Source organism: Nuphar pumila, chromosome 7 (genome assembly GCF_984573655.1).
Source record: "Nuphar pumila chromosome 7, dmNupPumi1.hap1.1, whole genome shotgun sequence".
Classification (NCBI taxonomy): domain Eukaryota; kingdom Viridiplantae; phylum Streptophyta; class Magnoliopsida; order Nymphaeales; family Nymphaeaceae; genus Nuphar; species Nuphar pumila.
This window is the reverse complement of record NC_143255.1, coordinates 119,019,522-119,041,984: the sequence shown is the minus strand read 5'-3', so window position 1 is coordinate 119,041,984 and position 22,463 is coordinate 119,019,522. Positions and strand designations below refer to the sequence as shown.

Genomic DNA, 22,463 nt, shown 5'->3' with positions numbered 1-22,463 from the left:
GAAGAAGTTATTAAATCAGAGATTTAAGATGAAAGATTTAGGAGAGCTGCGATATTTTCTTGGAGTAGAAGTTAATAAAAGAAATGATACACTCACCCTTACTCAACACAAATACACATTGGACATTCTCAGCAGAGCGAGCATGACAGATTGTAAGTCGTTGACAACTCCAAGTGTCATCCATCAGAAACTGAGTTCAAAGGAAGGGGATATATATGAAGATTCCACCAAGTATCGCAGCTTAGTTGGCATGTTGCAATACCTGACTTTTACTAGACTTGATATAGTATACTCGGTTAACCAGGTATCCCAGTTTATGCATGAACCTCGTATGTCACACATGGAAGCAGTCAAATGTATACTTCGTTACCTGAAGGGTACAGTTGGTGATGGACTGGTATACAAGAAAAGAGAATTAGATCCAGGCGAGGGCCATGAGGTCGTTGTTTATGTTGATGCTGATTGGGCGGGTGATCCAGATGAACGACGATCAGTATCCGGTTATTGCAGCTTTATTGGTCCAAACTTAGTATCCTGGAGCAGTAGAAAACAAAAGGTGGTTGCTAGGTCAAGCACTGAGGTTGAATACAGATCGATGGTTGTTGCCACGGCTGAGGCTACGTGGATAAGACATCTCTTGACAGAAATGGGAGAACTGATTGCTCGGTCGCTGCTATTGTGTGACAATCAAAGTGCCATCAACATGTCCTTTAATCCCATCCACCACAGTCGAGCAAAGCATATTGAAATAGATCAACACTTTATTCGGAAAAAGGTTGAAGATAAAGAGATTGAACACATGTATGTGCCGACTGAAGAACAAGTTGCTGACATTCTTACTAAAGGGTTGACAAAGGACAGATTTTGGTTTCTGAAAGACAAGTTGTTCATGGTTCAGGACCATGCACAACTTGAGGGAGGCTGAAAAGGAGTCATCATATTTATGCAGGACCCGCAACCCGACCCGTTTTGCATATTGGATCGGATCCAGATCCAATCAGCGTGTAATGTAAAATTAACGTGTTATTAAGGGGTACTTCTGTACCCTAGTAATTGTATGTTTACATATTAATAGAATGAGATGCGTAGCCACAATCGACTAACGCACTTTCTATGGAATCTCTCTCTCTCTCTCTCTCTCTCTCTCTCTCTCTCTCTCTCTCTCTCTCTCTCTCGTGACAGGCCAATACAGAGATCGGGTACCCCTTTCTTTCAATTACCAAATTAAGTGGAGAGGAAACTCGTATGAGCATTAGCAAGCAAAATCCAAGTGTTCGTGCAATGCCTACAAATCAAGAAGAATGTGATGGAGCAAATGTTGTTTCTAGGCCCGACAACAACTTGAGGACATATAAACCTCCTCATTTTAAAAACCAAAATCAAGGATCCAATGGTGGTCAAGGCACAAGAAGGGACTATAGCAAAATTGTGTGTCACTTTTGCAAGGAACCGGGTCATATCAAACCGGTTTGTCCTAAATGAAAGAAATTACTAGCAATGGCAACTACATCACAACCACAAAAAGAGGAATCTACGTTGGAGCCCTTTCTTTATTCCTAAAATTAGATTTATACTAAAATTGAATTTAAACTTACTTTCCGTCTCTCAACTCTCGAACCTTGGATGTGACATTTAATTCTCATCTAATAAATGTTTAATACAGGATTACCGGTCCGGGAGGTTGATTGGGAAAAGCTCTAGGAAGGAAGACTTGTACTATATGGACTCTCTTCAAATTCCTAAAACCACCTTTTGTAATGCAACCCAACATAAAAACATAAATGTTTGGCACAAAAGACTTGGTCATCCCAACATTACCATGTTGTCCTATTTGCATTTTGTCAAGAATCTTTGTAAAAGTATTTTCTCTTGTAAAGATTGCATTCTTGGAAAAATGAGAAGCATGCCTTTTGAACAAAGATCTATGTTAAACACTAAACCTTTTGAAATTATTCATTCGGATGTTTGGGGACCGGCACATGTCATATCCAATGGAGGTTTCACCTATTATGTGATTTTTGTGGATGATTTTTCACGATATTGTTGGATATATTTTCTCAAACATAAGCATGAAGTTTTTTCATGTTTTAAATCATATCATATGATGATCAAAAATCAGTTTAATAGTAATTTAAAGATATTTAAGACTGATTTCAGAGGTGAATATCTCTCTAATGAGTTTAAAAAATATCTTGAAGATTATGGAATTGTCCATCAAAGATCGTGTCCTAAGATCCCACAACAAAATGGTTTGGCCAAAATGAAGCATAGGCATATCATTGAAACCACTAGAACCTATGTCACATGGGTGCGGGTGCGGGTGCGGGTGCGACACGGGTGCGGCGCAATTCCAAAAAATTTGGACACGGGGACTCGGCTATATATATATATATATATATATATATATATATATATATATATATATATATATATATATATATATATATATATATATATATATATATATATATATATATATTAAAAAATATATATTATAAATATATATTTTTTAAATATTATAATTATATATATAACAATAAATTAACACATAAAGATTGTAAATTTTAAAGCAAAAAAAAAAGCAATTCTTAACAACACAAACTTACCAAAATATAACACATAAAGAAGCTTGTGAGTGTGATAAACAACAAAACTTATCATAAATCTGCCTCATCGTCTGAATTAGAAGGAAGAACAGGATCAAGGTAGTCCATGTTGAGAGTATGTAAATTATGTTCTCCCTCCAAGTCAAAATCTTCTGGATTTACATCCCAATTCTTGGATGGTCCACAACTGCATCAAAAAATCACTATATTAGTATCTAATTTAAAACTTTGAATACAAATATGAAATATTTAAATACAAACTTTGAATACAAAGAAAAAAAAGTACCTATACTCTTCTTTGATCCGGCGAGAAATTAATCGTAGATTTGAGTGAACATATACCAAATCCTCTGCTCTTTTACTGGTGAGTTTGTTTCTTTTAATGTTGTGAATTTGAGCATATGTACTCCAATTTCTTTCACAACAAGATGATGTAGCAGGTTGGGATAACAACTTCATTGCAAGACGTTGCAGATTTGGTGTCTCTGATCCATATGTTGCCCACCAATTAAGGGGATCTTCCTCGTCCATTGCCACAAGTGCTGCTAAAGAATCAAATCTTCCAGTAGAAAACTTGTCAAACTCACTATTTACAACCTTAAACATGTGAGGATCATTAAAAACTCTTCTCAAATATATCATTCTATTTCTTGATATCTCAGGATCTTCATTTGGAGAAACACGACCAACACCTGCTGTCAACCATTTTTTTGCATAGTATTTTGGATTGAGAGAGTGTGCCATGCAATGCAAAGGTGTATTGCTTTTATCCCATCTTCTCACTAAAACTGAATGTACATGATTGTAAAATTCTGAATCATCAAGTGCAATATCTTTCTTCTCATGTTTAAAAATGATACTTTGAACTTTTTCAATCATATTGTCCCACATTTCATAAATTCTATGAAGCATGGGTACATCTCTGTCAACTTCTCTCAGCATTTCCCAAATAGGCTCTGTAAATTCAACAAAATATGTAATTTTATCCCACCAAAAATCATCACAGATGCATTTTTTGATAGCTTGAGCCTTGACATCATCTTCAGTACGATAAAAATCCCAATCTTGATCAGCCACCATCATCATCAATGCATTCTTGAGTTGCTTAATTCTTTTTATCATAACAATTAGAGAAGCAAAACGAGTTTCAGCAACTTTCAGTAACTTGAGATCAGAATGCCTATTAAATATAGAAAGGGCATGATGATGGTTTACAACAAAATTTCTAATATTTCGAACATCATGCTCTATTTCCTCAATCCATAAGCACATTTCATGTGCATGTGCATCATCTTTTGATGGATTGCATATACTCTTAAGTGCCAAATTTAAACTGTGTGCTGCACAAGGAGTCCAAAAAATATGTGAATATGTATCTTCACTTGCCAAATTCATTCATGCACGACTGCAAACTGGAGCATTGTCAGTAATGATTTGCACCACACTTTCTTCACCCACTTCTTTTATCACTTCAACAAATAATCTCTTTAAATATTCAGCATCTTTATACTCTCCAGATGCATCAACAGTCTTCAAAAAGATTGGCCCATTAAGTGAGTAAACAATGAAGTTTATCAGTAGTCGCCTTTGTATATCAGTCCACCCATCAGAAACAATCGACACTCCATGTCGTTTTCATGCAAATTTTTGGGTCTCTAGCAAGTCTTCAATTCTATTTTTTTCCTCTGCAAGAATGACTGTTCTTAGTTTTTCTGAACTAGGAGGTACATAACCACTCAAATTGCAATTAGCCAAAGATGTAATCATATCTTTCCAGTATGGACTTCTAGCTACATTAAAAGGAATTGAGCTTGAGTAAAAGAATCGACCAATCTTTTTATCAATTTCTGCTCTTGCCATGTTTTTGAATGACGCTTGTATTGTTTTATTGCTTGCCATCTTTCTTTTCTTTAAAAGCTCTTCTTGTATATCACTAGCAGTAGGAAAAGACAAATTAATCGAATCGCTTTTCATCTCTGCAATTTTCTTCTTTTCAGCTTCCTCTTCATCTTTTTTTAATTGCTTTAACATGTCTTTGTCAACCCCAGAACATGCCCTAATTCCTTAACAACGAATATGCAAAAGATGTGCTTTCACACGCGTATAAGAACCTGTGAAAACAGTCTTACATAGATTACAATGAAACTGCACATTCCCACCACCACCACTACTAGCTTTTATCCCTTTTGTCACAAGCCTCCAAAGTGGTTGAGAAACTTCTAATTCGGAGTTAGAACTTGAACCAAATGTATTGACACTACCGCTAGAACTCGCCATTATATCTGAAAAGTGAAAACTGAAAAGAAAATAATTAAATAAGTAAATAAAATAAAGTTAATAAAACAGGGAATATTGGAGGGGCCGAGCCCCTCTTCTGCGAGCAGAGGGTGCAGGGAGGGGGGTCGAGCCCCTCCTCTGCGAGCAGAGGGTGCAAGGAGGGGCCGAGCCCCTCCCCTGCGAGCAGAGGGTGCAGGGAGGGGGGCTGAGCCCCTCTTCTGCGAGCAGAGGGTGCAGGGAGGGGGGCCGAGCCCCTCCTCTGCAAGCAGAGGGTGCAGGGAGGGGGGCCGAGCCCCTCCCCTGCGAGCAGAGGGTGCAGGGAGGGGGGCCGAGCCCCTCCCCTACGAGCAGAGGGTGCAGGGAGGGGGGCCGAGCCCCTCCTCTGCGAGCAAAGGGTGCAGGGAGGGGGGCCGAGCACCTCTTCTGCGAGCAGAGGGTGCAGGGAGGGGGGCCGAGCCCCTCCTCTGCGAGCAGAGGGTGCAGGGAGGGGGGCCGAGCCCCTCCCCTGCGAGCAGAGGGTGCAGGGAGGGGGGCTGAGCCCCTCTTCTGCGTGCAAAGGGTGCAGGGAGGGGGGCCGAGCCCCTCCTCTGCGAGCAGAGGGTGCAGGGAGGGGCTGAGCCCCTCCCCTGCGAGCAGAGGGTGCAGGGAGGGGGGCCGAGCCCCTCTTCTGCGTGCAAAGGGTGCAAGGAGGGAGGCTACGAGCAGAGGGTGCAGGAGGGTCGACATACCTGACGGAGGGGGAGACGATGGTTGCCTGTCGCCAGAGTTCGGATCGCCGGCGTGGGTGCAGGAGAAAGCTGCAGGGGCTGAGGGGGAGAGGCAAAATCGAGAGGGTAAGCCCCTCTCCCTGTCGATAAACCCCTTTTAGGGTTCGGCTGCCAAAAAAAATTGGATTTGGGTCGGGTTTGGACCCGACCCGACCCGGATCCAAAACATAATTTAAAACTCGAAATGGACAATTTTGGACTCGGTCAATGTTGACCAAGTCCAAAATGTGGATGGACTCCGCCCGGACTCGTTGACCGAGTCCGACTCGGCGTTGACTGAGTCCGGGCCGAGTCCGAGTCCGCACCCGAGTCCGTGCGTGTCGACGCGGGTGCGGCAAACCTTTAGCCGAGTTCGTGTGACATAGACTAGAACCCTTCTTATTTCCCAAAGTATTCCAAAAAAAATTTGGGCCGAGGTGACTCTTGCTTCCGTTTATCTTATTAACTGCCTTCCATCCAAAAATCTAGATAAAGTCTCTCCTTTTGAGATTCTATATGAAAAAGAACCCGATTATAATAAGTTGAGAGTTTTGGGTTGTAAGTGCTTTGTCCTTACAGATAAAAATGATAAATTCTCACCAAAAGCTATTCCTTGTGCTTTTCTTGGCTATTCTGAAATCCAAAAAGGATTTTGATGTTATGATACTAAGAATGATAAGTTATATCTCTCAAGGAATGTAACGTTTTTTGGAAAATGATAGTGGTTTTGAAAAAAAATGAATCTCATTTAGAAAATGTCGACTATTCCTTTCTTTTTGATTTATTATCTAGGGATGATGATATCTCTAGTGATGATGAATCAACATATAACAGTGACAATGAAGTGGTTGTGATCAACAATAATTCTAACCCCACTAAACCTCAAGAAGAATATCAACCGGCAGACTTCTTCACTAAGGCGTTGTGCTCTCCAAGATTTAACTTCCTTGTTAGCAAACTTTCGGTTGTGTCACCCTAAGTTTGAGGAGTGGTATTAAAATGTAGTGTATCTTTTATATATATTTATATATATATAGAAAGATACATATACATATATATATATATATGTATCTATCTAAGTATATATATAAATATATATCTCAAACCCAATAAGGGTATTTATGCAAATTTACATATTTTACGCATATTCTCATTTGAGAATATGTTGTATTTTGTTTTCTTAATTTTCTTTTTGTATTTCCTTTTTTATTTTTTGTCATTTCATAATGATGTAAAATGGAGGGGCTCAATACATAGGTTGGAGCACCCTCCAACGGTTACATTTCTAACCGTTGGAGGGGCTCCAACGTATGTATTGGAGCCCCCTCATGACTCCATGGTCTTATAAATAGGGGTGATCCCCTTTAGGTTTTGTATGCTTTTGTAAAACCCCTCTTGGGACCCAATATATTTAAGTTGATACTTTTTCATGCTCTTGTGCATGTGTATCTGTGCCTTTGTGCACTTGTGAGAGTTCTCCTTTGTGCCTTTGTGCATACTTCGTGTTTCTAGCATTGTGTTTATACACAAAATCTCTTTTTATAGAGATTTTCACAAGTATATCAAAGATATACCTAGAATACAAAATAAAATTCAAAAGATATACGAAGGGAAAAAGTATATACAAGTACACTTAGGTATACTTTGGTATGAAAATACATACCCAACAATACATATATCTTAACAAAAACATCCCTAAATAGTAGTATAATTAGTCACCTGAAACAAAATAGCATGAACAAATGACTTCTAGAGAGAAGAGCCAACATAACACAGACATACCAACAACTGTTTGTATATTATAGTGAAAGAAAGAGATGCAACTAAACACATAATGGACTAAGAAGATATAAGTGAGTATCAAATCACTGCATACCCCATCCATTTCTATCAGCAGCATCCCGGCATTCAACTCGGAAATGTGATAAATGACTCCTCACTTCACCAATAGTTTCAATCTGTTTCTCTGCAAGTGCTGGACTAATCTCCACAGATCTGCAAATTTCAGATGCTGTGAATGATATCAAAAGTGTATCATACAAAATGCCACATCATTAAAAGGGAAATACGATAACTTATACTAAGCAAATAAATAAAAGAGAGCAACTCAATAAATAACACATTTGGTGCTTGTCAAGAATTGTTCAGTGCTACTAGTATTTAAAAAGCTTTTAGTCACACTACAAACTAAGGCAACACAACTTTTTTTTTCACAAGGTGATTATGGACGGAAAATGTTCCCAAGAAACAATAGATGAAAGAAGCACATCAGACAGATTGAAATTTGATTATTAAGGTCATTTCTTTAGACCAAAGAAAGGAAATTGAAAAAGAAAAGAACTAGTTCTCTGCCAAAAAGTAAATTGATACTAAAATGTATGCATAGCTGATCAACCGTACAATTAAATCATGATGTCTAATCATGTAGACATGCACACACACGCAGTGTGTGTTAATTTATCTTTGTACCAATTCATATCTGATCAAGTCGAAAATGTTACGGCTTTTATAGACAGGCATGTCTTAATACTATACTTATGACCTACTGTCTTTGATTGGATCTATCAGGAAAAAAAATAGATAAAGCCTGATATACCTTGTTAAAATGTATGAAAGGCTAGATATAAGTTTTGAACAATAAATTTACAAAAACAATGTGCATGATAAGGTATCTCGTACTACAATAGATTACATACATACATGCACGTGCATGTACAATGTGCATGATAAGGTATCTCGTACTACAATAGATTACATACATACATGCACGTGCATGTACACATACCTACACATATAGTCAAGAGGCGGAAATATTCCTTCTTACCATTGGTCAAAAACGAAAGCAATCACACAACACAAAATGTGTTTCAACATTCTAGTGACACAAAAGTATTTCAATTTAGTATTGAATGCAACATATGAACCACAGAAAGACTATATTCAGTTCCATGATAAAGACTTGCATGTAATTTTGTGAGAGAAAAGGTAAGACTCACATGTAATTCATATTCCTGTAAACTTTTGAAGGGGCGTTCAACATCATGTAGTCCATGATACACTTTGCGCATGTTCCTGATCCACCACCAATTTCATATATCTGAATTGCATGCTAAAAGCATCAACTTTTGATCTATTCTAACAAGATGACAAAGTTTAAAACAAAAATAGACTGCATAATAAATGAAATACCATGAAGCAAAAGTGCCAATCCATCAAATCTATGTCACAGGGACATTCCATTTTGCCCTCCGTACTTGTGTCGACATGCGTTGACACCTGGACATGCCATTTTACCCGCCATACATACAAGTTTGTATTCAATTTATAATTTATAATTATATTTTCAGTATATAATATATATTTTAGATATAGCATATATATTTAGATTATATTCAGTTTATTTTGTATTTATGTGATATTTAATATATATAGCCATGTCCCCGTACCCACATTTTTTGGAATTCCCATGTTGTACCCTCTGTACCCGCACCCGTACTCAGGTGACATAGCATCAAATTTATGAATAATGAACAAAAATAAAATTGACAGCATAGAAAAGTGAGTCTCATAGGATACCGAAAGCCCTTCCCTTCAATGGCACTCAATAAATTATTAAAAGTTGCATTCGTTCAAGCACAAAGGGATGTAACTGTTAGGTAGTTTAATTTAACTCTTAGTGGTCTACCACAAAAATTTTGACTCAAAGACAATAATAATATCTCAACATTCAAGTCTACTCCCACAAATATTACAGTAGAAAGTATCAGTTGTTAAATGAGGCCATTTGTACTTGTGAAGTTTCAGTCCCTCTAAAGCAAGATCAGAAAAATGCTGGAACAAACAAGCAAGATAAACAACAATATTAATGTTTAGAGAGACATTGCCAGTTGTTCCCTTCAAACTCTGACAGCCTTTCGCTTCTTTCAGAAGTCAACTTTGCAGTCACCCAAGTGCAATACCAATTCTTGCAACTAGGGCTGGTAAACGTGCTGAACGAACCGAACACAGCTTGTTCGGGATTGGCTAGTTTACCAGTGAACCCAGCTCAGGCTCAGGCTCGGGTTAGACGATCAGAGATCAAGCTCAAGCCGAGCCCGAACCAAGCGAACTGAACCCGAGCCAGATCTTTTTAAAAAAATAATCACTTTTTAAGGAAAGTGTCAATAACAAAACTTGAGCCCCGATCTTTTATAACACAGCCATGCAACCCAATCACCTACCCTAACGCACTTTTTATGACAAGTTCTACATGCATATTATATAAATTTTCTTTCTACGAGCCTAAACGAGCCAAACCGAGATGAACACCCATTGCTCGTACTTGGCTCATTTATATCATGTGAGCTGCTCGCCTCGCCTAGCTCATTTGATGAACATGAACGAGCTATAGGCAACCCAACTGAGCCAAACTGCGAGCTGCTCGGTTCATTTACCAGCCCTACTTGCAACCATATGGATGCACTAAGTATAGCAGTGCAAGCTCAGGATGAATCATAAACACTGGAATTTTGTCGTTTTTTAATATTAAATCTTTAAAGGTGTCCATGTCTGCAAAAAGAGAAAGAACTTTGAAAATATTTATGTTTCATCCAAATGATTGGCACAATCCCTTTAGTTGTCTTTTCTCTTTTCCTTCATTTTCCATCCAGATCTAAAAAGGGGCTTCCAAAGAATAGTTTGACGATCCGTTTTACCAAAAACTATCTCTATTTGGATTTCAAACTTGGCCTATAGAATCATCATGCCAATTTTTTATTACCCAGTTCTATCAAACTTTTAAGGAGTCAAGCAAACTAAGAAATAAATGCAGATAGAAAGAAAATATGTGCTAGTGTTTGGATTTTTGCTCATGACATGCACATGCACATGCACGGTAAATGACTGTGCATGTTCACACGCACACACGTGTGTAGGGAACTAGAACATGCAATCAAATTAATAAATCTTTAGAAAAAAAACAGGAGAACTCATCTTAAGCACTTAAAAGTGCAACGTGGCAATTTCCTGCACTTGCACAGAGTGAAACTATTTAATTATGGTAATTTAAAAACTTAAAGCAGGAAAATGGCCAAAGTGTTTAAAGGGAAATATGGTATTGAACCATCTCTAGACAGTGGAAAAGATCGATTTCCCTTGACAACTTCAGCTTACACTTGATCGTATTTTAAATGCTAAATGCAGATTATCAAAGCATAAGACTTGGTTGACAACTTTGAAAACAAGAGGAAAGAATTTGAAATAACACCATATATGCCTTGATAAGAAGAATTATCTTACTTTTAAGGGAACTGAAAGGTCAGCAGTGCGCAATATGGCTTCAGCAATGCCATGAGCATACCAAGGCTGCAGAAGTGAAGAATTTATTCAAGACCTGCTGAAGCAAAAGCTGATTACAACAAACACAGGTACAGTCTAAAATCAAATAGTAAAGACATAACTCTGGTAATAACCCATACAAATGAAGCTAACCGTGCACCCATCTGTCAAAAATTAATTGGATACATGTTGCTTGTTAAAATGTAACATGTAATATATATAATATATATATATATATATATATTAATATAATAATAATATTATAATAATATTTCCTTTTCTTTCTTTCTTTATTTTTCCTATTTTTTATCTAGTTCATTTTGAACTAGAATTAAATATCTAGTCAAGTTCCAATTAGAACTTGACTAGGTTTATAGTCGTTGGACCTAGTCCAATGGCTATAATTAGAGCCGTTGAAGAACTAGGTCCAACGACTCCAAGGGAGAGCTCTCCTCTACTCTCTTTTCTCTTGTATAAATAGGGGTGATCCCCTATCATGTAAATCAATGCTTTTTAAACATTTCTTGTGATGAAATAAAGATTTATTATTTTTAGTGTGTTCTTCCAATTTTACCCTTTTTATGGGTTGTGTTTGAAGTATCTCCAATAGACACTCCTTGAAGATTTCTCGTGCTTTTGTGAAAGACCACAATTTCATTACTAGACCAGATATATCATACGTTGTAGACACAGCTAGCCAATTTCAACATGCTTTCACCTCTGTTCACATGGGAACAGTTTTACGTATTATTAGATACATAAAGTCCTCTCTTTCACGAGGCATTTTCTTGTTTGCTTCATCATCATTAGATTTAATTGCCTATACTAATACTGATTGGGGAGGTGATCACAATAATAGACACTCAATCATTGATTTTTGTGTTTTCTTAGGTGAATTTCGTGGAGATGCAAAAAACAGCAGAAGGTCTCTCTTTCCTCCACCGAAGCTGAATATAGAGTGATGGTCACCACGATAATAGAAGTAGTTTGGCTCAGACGTCTACTCGCTAACATGGGAGTTGAAGCAACACAAGATTCAAGAATGTGCTATGACAACAAGAGTGTGATCTATATTGCCAGTAACCGAACATTTCATGAACGCACTAACATATTGAGATAGACTGTCACTATGTCAGAGAAGAATACCTACATGGAACCATTGATCTACCATATGTTACATCAGAATATCAATTAGCAGACTTCTTCACCAAACATCTTGCTGCTCTCAGATTTCACTTCCTTTTAAACAAACTTTCGCCCATTGTACCATAAGTTTGAGGGAGAGTGTTAAAATGTAACATGTAATATATATATATATATATATATATATATATATATATATATATAATATATATATTAATAATATAATATAATAATAATAATATATATTTCTTTCTTCTTTTCTTTCTTTCTTTATTTTTCCTTTTTTTTATCTAGTTCATTTTGAACTAGAATTAAATATCTAGTCAAGTTCCAATTAGAACTTGACTATGTTTATAGTCATTGGACCTAGTCCAACAACTATAATTAGAGTCGTTGGACTAGGTCCAACGACTCCAAGGGAGAGCTCTCCTCTACTCTCTTTTCTCTTGTATAAATAGGGGTGATCCCCTTTCATGTAAATCAATGCTTTTTAAACATTTCTTGTGAAGAAATAAAGATTTATTATTTTTAGTGGGTTCTTTCAATTTTACCCTTTTTATGGGTTGTGTTTGAGGTGTCTCCAATAGACACTCCTTGAAGATTTCTCGTGCTTTTGTGGAAGACCACCATTTCATTACAGTTGCTAATGTTAGCACATTACCCTTTCATTGATTTCAACTATGTTACTCCAAAGTTGAGATTCAAGACTTGTAACGTTGCCTACTCAGTTATGTAGCATTCCAAATTTAAGTTGCACATGGATGACAAGACCATGGCAAATTACTATTTATTGCAAACCTATGCAATAACAGAAATTAACCCCTTAGCTCCTGAAGAACAAAATTTTTGGGTTAAGTTATGTGCAACTCTGTATTGCTATGAACAACAAAACAGCTAAAAACTTCCACAAAGGTTGCTGAGAGATTGTAGTCAGGAAACAAGTACACATTGAAACCTGGATGCTGAAAGTGTGAAAATGCACCTCACCATTTTGTAAAACTATCCTAGCCTATCTTGAGGACTCAAGCGACTTGTTAAAGCTATTAAGCAATCATATAGAACAATAAAGAAAAATAATTACTATAAGCATTTATAAGTTCCTTTATTTGCAATAAAAATATGCACTATGCTTAGTAGAAGTAATTACATCTTAACTCGGTGTGCTCTAGCTTGCGTAGGAAAGTGAAATGCCTTTCGATGTGAAAATTATCAGTGCACATGCTATATTTATTCTGATGTCTTAAAATTGGAAACTACACAAAATCTTGCTGAAGTTTCGACGGTAATCGACCTATAGGCATATGCTCAATGTATCTTTATAATTTACAAGTTTCACTTTGAACTGAAAATGAATACATATCCTCATGTAGTTGGAGATCAGTGACCACAAACCAGAAGCTTGTTCATTTACTAACTTCAAAACCTAACAGCATAGGCTCAAGCATAAATAAGCATACAATAAAACAAATGTAGAACATCTAAGCTCAAACAGAGGTGATGTTCATTAAAATAGAGAAATGGAAAGCAAGGTTGTTACAGATCCCAATGGATTCTCAAAAGTTAGCATCATTCATCTTTTGTTTTACTTTTACATGTTACATTGTAATGAAATGGTGATCTTCCACAAAAACACAAAAGCTCACAATGGGTGTCTATTGGAGACACTACAAGCATAACCCACAAAAGGGTATAAATGGGAAAACACAATATAAAAATAATACATTTTTATTTCTCATGAGAAATGCTTAAGAAGCATTGAATTACAAAGGAGGGGATCACCCCTATTTATACAAGAAAAGGAAGTAGAAATAAGAGCTCTTCTTAAGAGTCGACTATAAACTAGTCAAGATCAAATGTGATCTTGACTAGATTAAGTCTCTAGTTCAAATTGAACTAGATGAAAAATAAAAATAAAGAAAGAAAAGAATAAAAATAAATAACTCTTATATTAGTATATTATATATATATATATATTATTTTTAGATTTTTAACACTCCCCCTCAAACTTACGGTATAATGAGTGAAAGTTTGTTTAAGAGGAAATGATATCCAGGAGCAGCGAGAGGTTCGGTGAAGAAGTCCGCTAATTGATATTCTAATGCAACATATGGCAGATCAATGGTTCTATGTAGATATTTCTCTCTGACATAGTGAGAGTTCATCTCAATATGTTTGGTGCGTCCATGAAATGTTCGGTTGCTGGCAATATAGATTGCACTCTTGTTGTCACAACACATGCGTGAAGCTTGTTGTCACAACACATGCGTGAATCTTGTGTCACTTCAACTCCCATGTCAGCTAACAGACGTCTGAGCTAAACTAATTTCATTGTCGTAGTAGTCATGCCTCGGTATTCAGCTTCGGTGGATGAAAGAGATACCTTATGTTGCTTTTTGCACCGCCACAAAATCATGGACTCACCTAAGAAAATACAAAAACCAATGGTTGAGTGCCTATTATTGGGATCACCTCCCTAATCAGTGTCAGTATAAGCAATTAAATCAAATGAAGATGAAGCATACAAGAAGATGCCTCGTGAAATGGAGGACTTTATGTATCTAACAATACGCAAAACGGCTCCCATGTGACTGAAGTAGGAACGTGCTAAAATTGGCTAGTTGTGTGTATAGCGTGTGCTATATCAGGTATAATAATGGAAAGACATGAAAGAGATTCAATAAGTTGTCTGTAAGGAGTGGGATCATCAAGAGGTTCTCCATTATCGATTTTCATTTTGATGTTGACAACTTCTAGAGTATCCAATTTCTTATCATCTGTAATTTCAGACCTAGAAATAATATCAAAAGCAAATTTAGATTGAGATAATAAATACCCACGAGGGGAACAAGCAACTTCAATTCATAAGAAATATCTCAATAAATCTAAAGCAGTAATTTTAAAATGAGTTTTAAGAAACTTTTTAATGTTTTCAACTCCATGTTTGTCGCCTCCGGTGATGATCATGTCATCCACGTAGAGAAGAAGAACAATAATCCTTTCATCAAAATTCTTAATAAACAAAGCAGTGTCAGTCAAACAAGATCGAAAACCAATATCAAACATAACATGACTAAACTTGTCATACCAGGCTTTTAGTGCATGTTTAATACCATAAAGGGCCTTTTCTAAACGAAGAGTTTTACCTTTAAGGATACGAATACCAGGTGGGGCTTCCATATAAACTTCCTCAAACTATATTTTTATTGAGAAAAGCATTTTTGACATCCATTTGAAATATGGGTCATTTTCTGATAGAGGCTAAAGCTATTAATGTCCTAACAGTAGTCATTCGGGCAACTAAAGCAAAAGTTTCTTCGTAATCGATGTCATACTCTTAGGCATACCCCTTGGTCACTAATCTGGCTTTATACCTTTCAAGAGTTCCATCACGCTTGGTTTTAACTTTATAAACGTATCGATAGCTTATAGGTTTCTTGCCTAAAGGGATATCTTGAATAGTCCAAGTGCTAGCATTTTCTAATGCTTCCAATTCTACCTTCATGGCTTCCACCCATTGTTTTTAGCTTGTGAATAGGATAACATATATGATTGTATCAATGCAATAAATGTCTTATATGTAAGTGAAAAAGATTCGTAGGACACAAATTTTCTAGGTCTAGAAATTCTAGATGATCTTCTGGTTTGTACTTCGGAGTATTTCTTTAATGCACATAGAAGATTAGATTCTCTACGTTTTAAATATTGTAGACTAACATCCCTATGAGTTTGTTCTTCATTATCAACATTATGTTCAGAATCAATAGTACCTCGATCATTGTCTGAATCTTATTCATTACCACATTCATTAGATTTTGAAGTCAAATCTATCAAAAAGAAATATTTGGTTACTTGCTTGAGCTTTTCAAATTCAAAGAAACTTTCTTTTTCCAAGAAGAATATTCATACATACAATTTTTCATTTTGAAAATCAAAACACCTATAGCCTCTTTGGTTATTTGCATAACCTAAGAAGGCACAAGGAATGGCACGGGGTAAGAGTTTATCATTCTTGTTGGTGAAAACAAAACATTTGCATCCAAAGACTCTTAATCTAGAGTAATCAGGAGATAAGTTAACAAGTTTCTCAATTGAAGTTATATTTTTCAAAGAAGACGATGGCATTCGATTAATGAGATAGGCAGCACTTAGGGCAGCTTCTACCCAAAAACATTTTGGAACTTGATTTGCTATTAATAAAGTCTTTGTTGTTTCGATAATGTGTCGATTTTTTCATTCGGCTAGGCCATTTTTTTGTGGTGTGTGTGGACAAGATCTTTGATGTGTGATGCCATGTAAATTAAGATAGTCATTAAATTCTATAGTCATTAAATTCTTTGGATAAATTTTCCCCTTGAATCAGTGCAAAAAATGAAAATAGCATTTTGAAATTTTTTTTTAGTCATTTTATGAAATGTTTGAAAGTATGAAAAAACTTCAGATTTATGCTTAAGGAAGTAAATTCAAGTATGCCTAAAAAAAGGCGTCGACAAAAATTACATAATATGCATATCCACCTTTTGATATGACTGGTGTAGGACCCCAAAAATCCGAATGTATTAAATCAAGTGGTCTAGAAGAAGCAAAAGTTCTATCATGAAAAGGTAACATTTTCATTTTGCCAAGAACACAATCTTTACAAGTAAAACTTTCAGAATTACAAAATTTTCCTAAACTTGGAAAATGTTGGATTTTAGACATATGAGGATGACCAAGTCTTTTGTGCTATAGATCCAATTCTAGTTTTTTAACATTATAACATAAAGCATTCTTAGGCAATTCCAAAAAATCCATATAATAGAATCCTTCTTCTCTATTGCCTTTCCAAATCAACTTTCCTGACTGGTGATCATGTACTCAACAACCATGAAAAGATAAAGACATATAACAGCCGTAATGAGATATTTGAGAAATAGATAAAAGATTTAAATTTAGTTTAAGAATATATCGAACTTTTGGAATAAAGAATTTTTTGGATTTTTGAAGATTTTCAAAATTTCTTATTTCTTTAATTTCAAGAGATGTTCCATCGGCCGTGAAAACTTTTGACATACTTATTATTAAGACATCGGACAAACTATTGATATTTGGGGTCATATGAAAAGAAGCTCCAAAGTCAATAAGCTAAGAAAAGTTACATGTATCAGAGAAGAATGAAACAGTTGCTCCGGTTGAGGCTTCAATTAAAGGATCTCCATTAATTGAGTCATAGATACAGATGCATCTTGATTGATTTGATCTTTTGGTTCCGAACCAACAGATGCAACTTTCTTTTATTTTCTTCTCTTTAACTTAGGGCATTGAGGCCTATAGTGCTCCGGTTCATGACAATGGTGGCAAATAACTTTTTTCTTGTCAAAATCACCATTTTGTCTACCAAAATGAGGTGGCTTATAAGTACGTACATAATTTTTTGGTCTAAATACGGCTAGAACGGAATCGCCTTCATGCTTTGAAGTATTCTTTTTTAGTATATTTTCCTCCATAGTTAGTTTCTCTATAGTATCAATGATAGAAGAAACCTTTCCTCGATGTAAGACAGTTGATTTGGTTGTTTCAAATTTTGGCCTTAAACCATTTACAAATTGATAAAAGTGTTCCATATCGAGTTGCTTTTGGCGAAGCTCGATGTCTTCGGAACAGTTCCATTTTGGCTCAAGAAGAATCAACTCTTTCCAAAGCTCGGATAACTTATTGTAATATTCCCTAATACTTTTGTCTTTTTTAGTCATGGTCCAAACTTTGTGTTGCAAATTGCACACATGTGCAATATCTTCAAGGGAATACATATTTCTAAGGTATTCTCATGCTTTATCGACATGCTCAAATTTAGTTAGACTAGAGCATTTCTTAATGTCGACGCTATTAATTAGCCATGACATAATTTTGGCATGCCCTATCCTCCACTTTTTCCATTTTTTCTCATAGGTCGACAAAGCCTTATTCTTCTCTCCTTCCATGAGAGGTACTTCTTTGTCATTCAAAATTTTTGTAAGAACTAGTTTTGGTTCTGAATCGAAACCATCCACTATACCCCACAACCCTTTTCCCCAAATATGGTGCTTCATGATTGAAGCCCACATTACATAGTTGGTGTCATTTAATTTCATGGGCATGATGGTGACTATCATTGTCATCCATCTTTTACAAGGGTGAGAAAAAGAAAGAAAGATAAATAGGATAAAAAAAGAAAAAGAAGATAGAAAAAAGAGAGATAAAAGAGGGAAGGAGAGAGCACAATCACAACTTTGGGTAGCCAATCTATCCTCCAAACGCCTTTGTTCTTCAATGAGAGTGGCACAAAAGTCACTTGAATCATGAACAAGAGGATGAATCGTCTTTTGCTAAGGAGGCAAGGGAAATGAGGTGGAGATTCTCCAAGATCTAGAAGCCTCTAAGCTTTGATACCATGTAATGAAATGGTGATCTTCCACAAAAACACAAAAGCTCACAATGGGTGTCTATTGGAAACACTAGAAGCATAACCCACAAAAGGGCATAAATGAAAGAACACAATATAAAAATAATACACTTTTATTTCTCATGAGAAATGCTTAAGAAGCATCGAATTACAAAGGATGGGATCACCCCTATTTATACAAGAAAAGGAAGTAGAAAGAAGAGCTATTCTTAAGAGTGTCCAACGGCTCTATTTATAGCTGTTGGACTAGGTCCAACGACTATAAACTAGTCAAGATCAAATGTGATCTTGACTAGATTAAGTCTCTAGTTCAAATTGAACTAGATGAAAAATAAAAATAAAGAAAGAAAAGAAAAAAGAATAAAAATAAATAATTATTATATTATATTTGTATATTTTTAACATACATATGCTTATTTTCCAATTAACAATAAGGTAGTCCAGTTAGGCAGTTGTTTTTTTATCACACGTGAGATACATGAAATCATATGTGTGCGACAATATTTTCGACCTTTCTAACTACTTCAAGTATTTTCTAGGATAAGAACTGCTGACTAACACTTCTTTTGGCATAGTTAAAGTATCAAATAATCATTCCTTTACTATGTTCATGCCTAAGTCGTTTGATACCCATGAAGTTTCATGTATGTCATTTATTTTGTGCATTATATGCTCAATTGATTCAATTAAAAGAAAAGTACAGGTATTTCCATGATTTAGTTTTGTAATCATATGCTCATATCATTACATAGGTAATCAATAAAATAATGAATACCAAATGCTAGTACTGTATTGCCTTTTAGATGCATACACATTGCATTACTAGCCTGATATCTTCTCCATGAAAAGTACGATCAGGCCTCTTATCCTTTCAGTTGCATCAAATTTTAGACAGCAAAATATTTGTCTTGCATACGTGAGTCAGGTACTTATGTGGTTCTTTTTTTTCATTTTTTATAGGAAAGTGGAGAGATGATCCCCTTGGGAATTGAAACCCGAGAGCCCTCGGTTAAGATAGTTCAACCCAACATCCAGCTATCTCATTCGACCCCAGTTACATCCTTCATTGGATATGGATAATATGTAGTTATGATCTTGTATGTAGATTGAAACCTACAATGATCATAGAGAAAACAATAACCACGACCGCTACCACTAAAAGCACGCCTCAACACCAAATCAACGTGTTATCATAAGCAGTATAATATTGATTATATAGGTGATCATAAGAAATGACAAGCTTTGTAATTAGATATTGTAGGCAACAAAAACAAGCTAAAGTTACGTGTTTTCTCTTTAAGCACTTGAGATTCTTAGCATTAATTAAGTTCTCTTAATAATATGCTGAAAAAATCAATCAATTTTACAACACCACCTTTGATCAGAACAAATTATGTCAGGAAACGCTGATATGAAAGTTCCAAAATCCATAAAAATTTACGCTATCAACTTCGACGTGTACAATATGCCTTATAGAATGATCCACCAAAGAAATTCATAAGCTAAACGTTCATGACCATCACCAGCTCAAAGAGGGAACAAAAATAAAAAGTCCTATAACCTTGAAAAGTTCTACAGGAGTGAACCAAGCAATGCCATTCTGCTTGTAAAGAGCATCGAGGAGCTTCAAATAACCACTCCGACCTGAACGACCACAATGAGAAACACGGTGGGGATCGTAATCATATATGGAAATCCATGCGATCAACGAAAATGGGAGAATCGAGGGTACCCTCCAATTGGTTGAACTTGATGCTCTTGGACATCAATCCGACGGAACCAGACCTTTTGGAGAAGTAACCGTGCTCCGGATCGTACAATGCTGATCGAATGTAGTCCCGAACCTTCTCCCAAACGCAAAAGAACGACAAGATGATTAAAGAAGAACCCAAACAAGAGAGAGGAAGAGAGAGAGAGAGAGAGAGACCAGAATAGGTGTGTCTCCAACGATATGAGTCGAGAATAGAGCAGTTCGATGGTGGGTAGTCGGAAGCTTCGGAGTGGACACTGCAAAAGAACAAACGGAAGGCGATATGAGTGAAGGATTACTTGGTTCTTTCTTCTACAGATAGAGAGAGAGAGAGAGACGAGGAGTTGAGTTCATACTTATCCCTCTGAAACGCGCATCGTGAAGAAGAAGATGGAGAAGTTCTCTTCTGAGAGCGCCCATCTCTCCCTCTCTCCCTTTAGGTCCGAGAGTCTACGCAGTGGGGAGGGAGGCCCTATTTCTTAAATGGGTGAAACAAAACATGAGAAGTATGGGGTGGGATTCGCATAACACATGAGAAAAGAAGCATCTTTCTTATCACGATAGGTTCACACTTTCCCGTGGGGAAGTACTTTCCCCCGTAAGCTTCTTCCTATAGAAAGTGGCTTCTCTAGTTCTCTTTGCTGATGGTGTAACCAATGTAACAAGCCCCTCGGGTATGCAAACCTTATGATAACCGCCTAATCTCTCAAATATTCGAAATAAACGGCCTTTGTTTCATCAGATGCCTTAAAATAAGTGTTCTTATCTACCAGCAATGTAACAAATTTCAAAATGTCTTGATATTTATATAAATATTGTTAGATCCGTAGTAAGGATCCAATATGGCTATATGGTCTTACATTAGAATTCAAAGAGCCACACAATGGTGGGCTAGTAACTCACATGAATGAGATTAAAAACTCCATTAAAGGCTGAAAAAATGACTACCCAAGGAAGGATTATAAATCTTCAGCTACTACACACTGCATGCTATGACGGTCATAAAAATTCAATCTCTTTCACTGCGCACACCAAGGTCCCAAAAATACAATAGTGGTATCAAAGCAACGATTTACCGTTTGTGCAAACGTTCTATATCGATCATTACTCAGAGTCACTGATCGGGGCAACCCTTGGAAGAAGTTGTAGAGGAAGGTAGAGTTGCTGGATACCGGCATTGCTGCCGACATCAGGGGTAGCAGAAAACCCCCTCTATCAAGAGGTCGGAGAAATCTAGCGACCCCTACTGTCAATGACAAAGGAGGCGGGGGAGAACCCCTTCACCCTTGGGAGGTAATTTGCCGACATCAGGGGGAGAACCCTTTTTAAGGGTGAAGTTTTAAAAGAAAAAAATGTAGGTCATTTTTTAGTAATTTTATGAAATTACCCTTGATCTTTTTAGTTTGTTCCTTATGTGTCCTTTTGCTTTTTTAAACAAGTTCTGGAAAATTTCAAAATCAATCTTGTTTCTCTGAAAAATATAAGAGATGCAGTTTGAGCATTTTTCTCAGAAGTGCTCTCAAAAAATTTTGAAATTACAGAAAAACACCCAAGACAGGGTTATAGTTTCTGCTTTGTTCGAAACAACCCTTGGACTTTCTGAAATTATAGAAAACCACTTGAATTTTTTTGTTTAACTCAAAAAGTTTTGAAAATTATGGTTTAGTGTTATGGTTTATTTTTTGTTTTGGACCAGAACTTTTGATTTTTCTGATTTTACAGAAAGGCAGTTCTCGTTTGTGGAATACCTCCCAGAGCTTTATCCAGAACATATTTGGTTGTAGATTATATCAAGTTGATATAGATAGTTTCTTATAAACTTGGTTGGATTCAGTAAAAAAAATTTGAACCCAGTTATGATCTATTTTAAATCTCTACCCTAATATAGGAGATGTTAGATTTTTAACATGCATTTATTTTTGGATCCCGAAATATTGTGTGTTTACATATTATTTTTTTATATGCTTTATATTTTGTTCATATTTGGATTAGATTACATTTGGATCTGATATGACTTCACATTGATTTAGTTTTTTTTATGGATCAAAATTAATTGAACTAGGATCCATTAAATATGATATTTTGATGTTTGGATTTAGTAAGGTGACATAGACCTGGTTGGATCCGATAAAACATTTTGGATTTAATTGAACCTGCATGGATCTGAGTAAATCCAATTGAATATTTTTTATTCCAAAAAATATTTT

At 36.1% G+C, this 22,463-nt stretch overlaps 1 protein-coding gene across 1 annotated transcript in view; it reads right to left on the bottom strand.

The window, feature by feature from the left end:
• The window catches only part of LOC149833165 (NADH dehydrogenase ubiquinone complex I, assembly factor-like protein (DUF185)), a 48,004-nt gene extending 26,570 nt beyond the window's left edge, over positions 1-21,434 (bottom strand). The window contains exons 1-6 of the mRNA XM_090013380.1: positions 21,333-21,434; positions 20,239-20,350; positions 20,068-20,150; positions 10,907-10,972; positions 8,626-8,726; positions 7,506-7,624 (exon numbers count right to left, since the gene is read on the bottom strand). Of these exons, the coding sequence (XP_089869506.1) occupies positions 7,506-7,624; positions 8,626-8,726; positions 10,907-10,972; positions 20,068-20,150; positions 20,239-20,350; positions 21,333-21,434 (583 nt within the window). The remainder of the gene's footprint in view (positions 1-7,505; positions 7,625-8,625; positions 8,727-10,906; positions 10,973-20,067; positions 20,151-20,238; positions 20,351-21,332) is intronic.
• Positions 21,435-22,463: the final 1,029 nt, after the last annotated feature.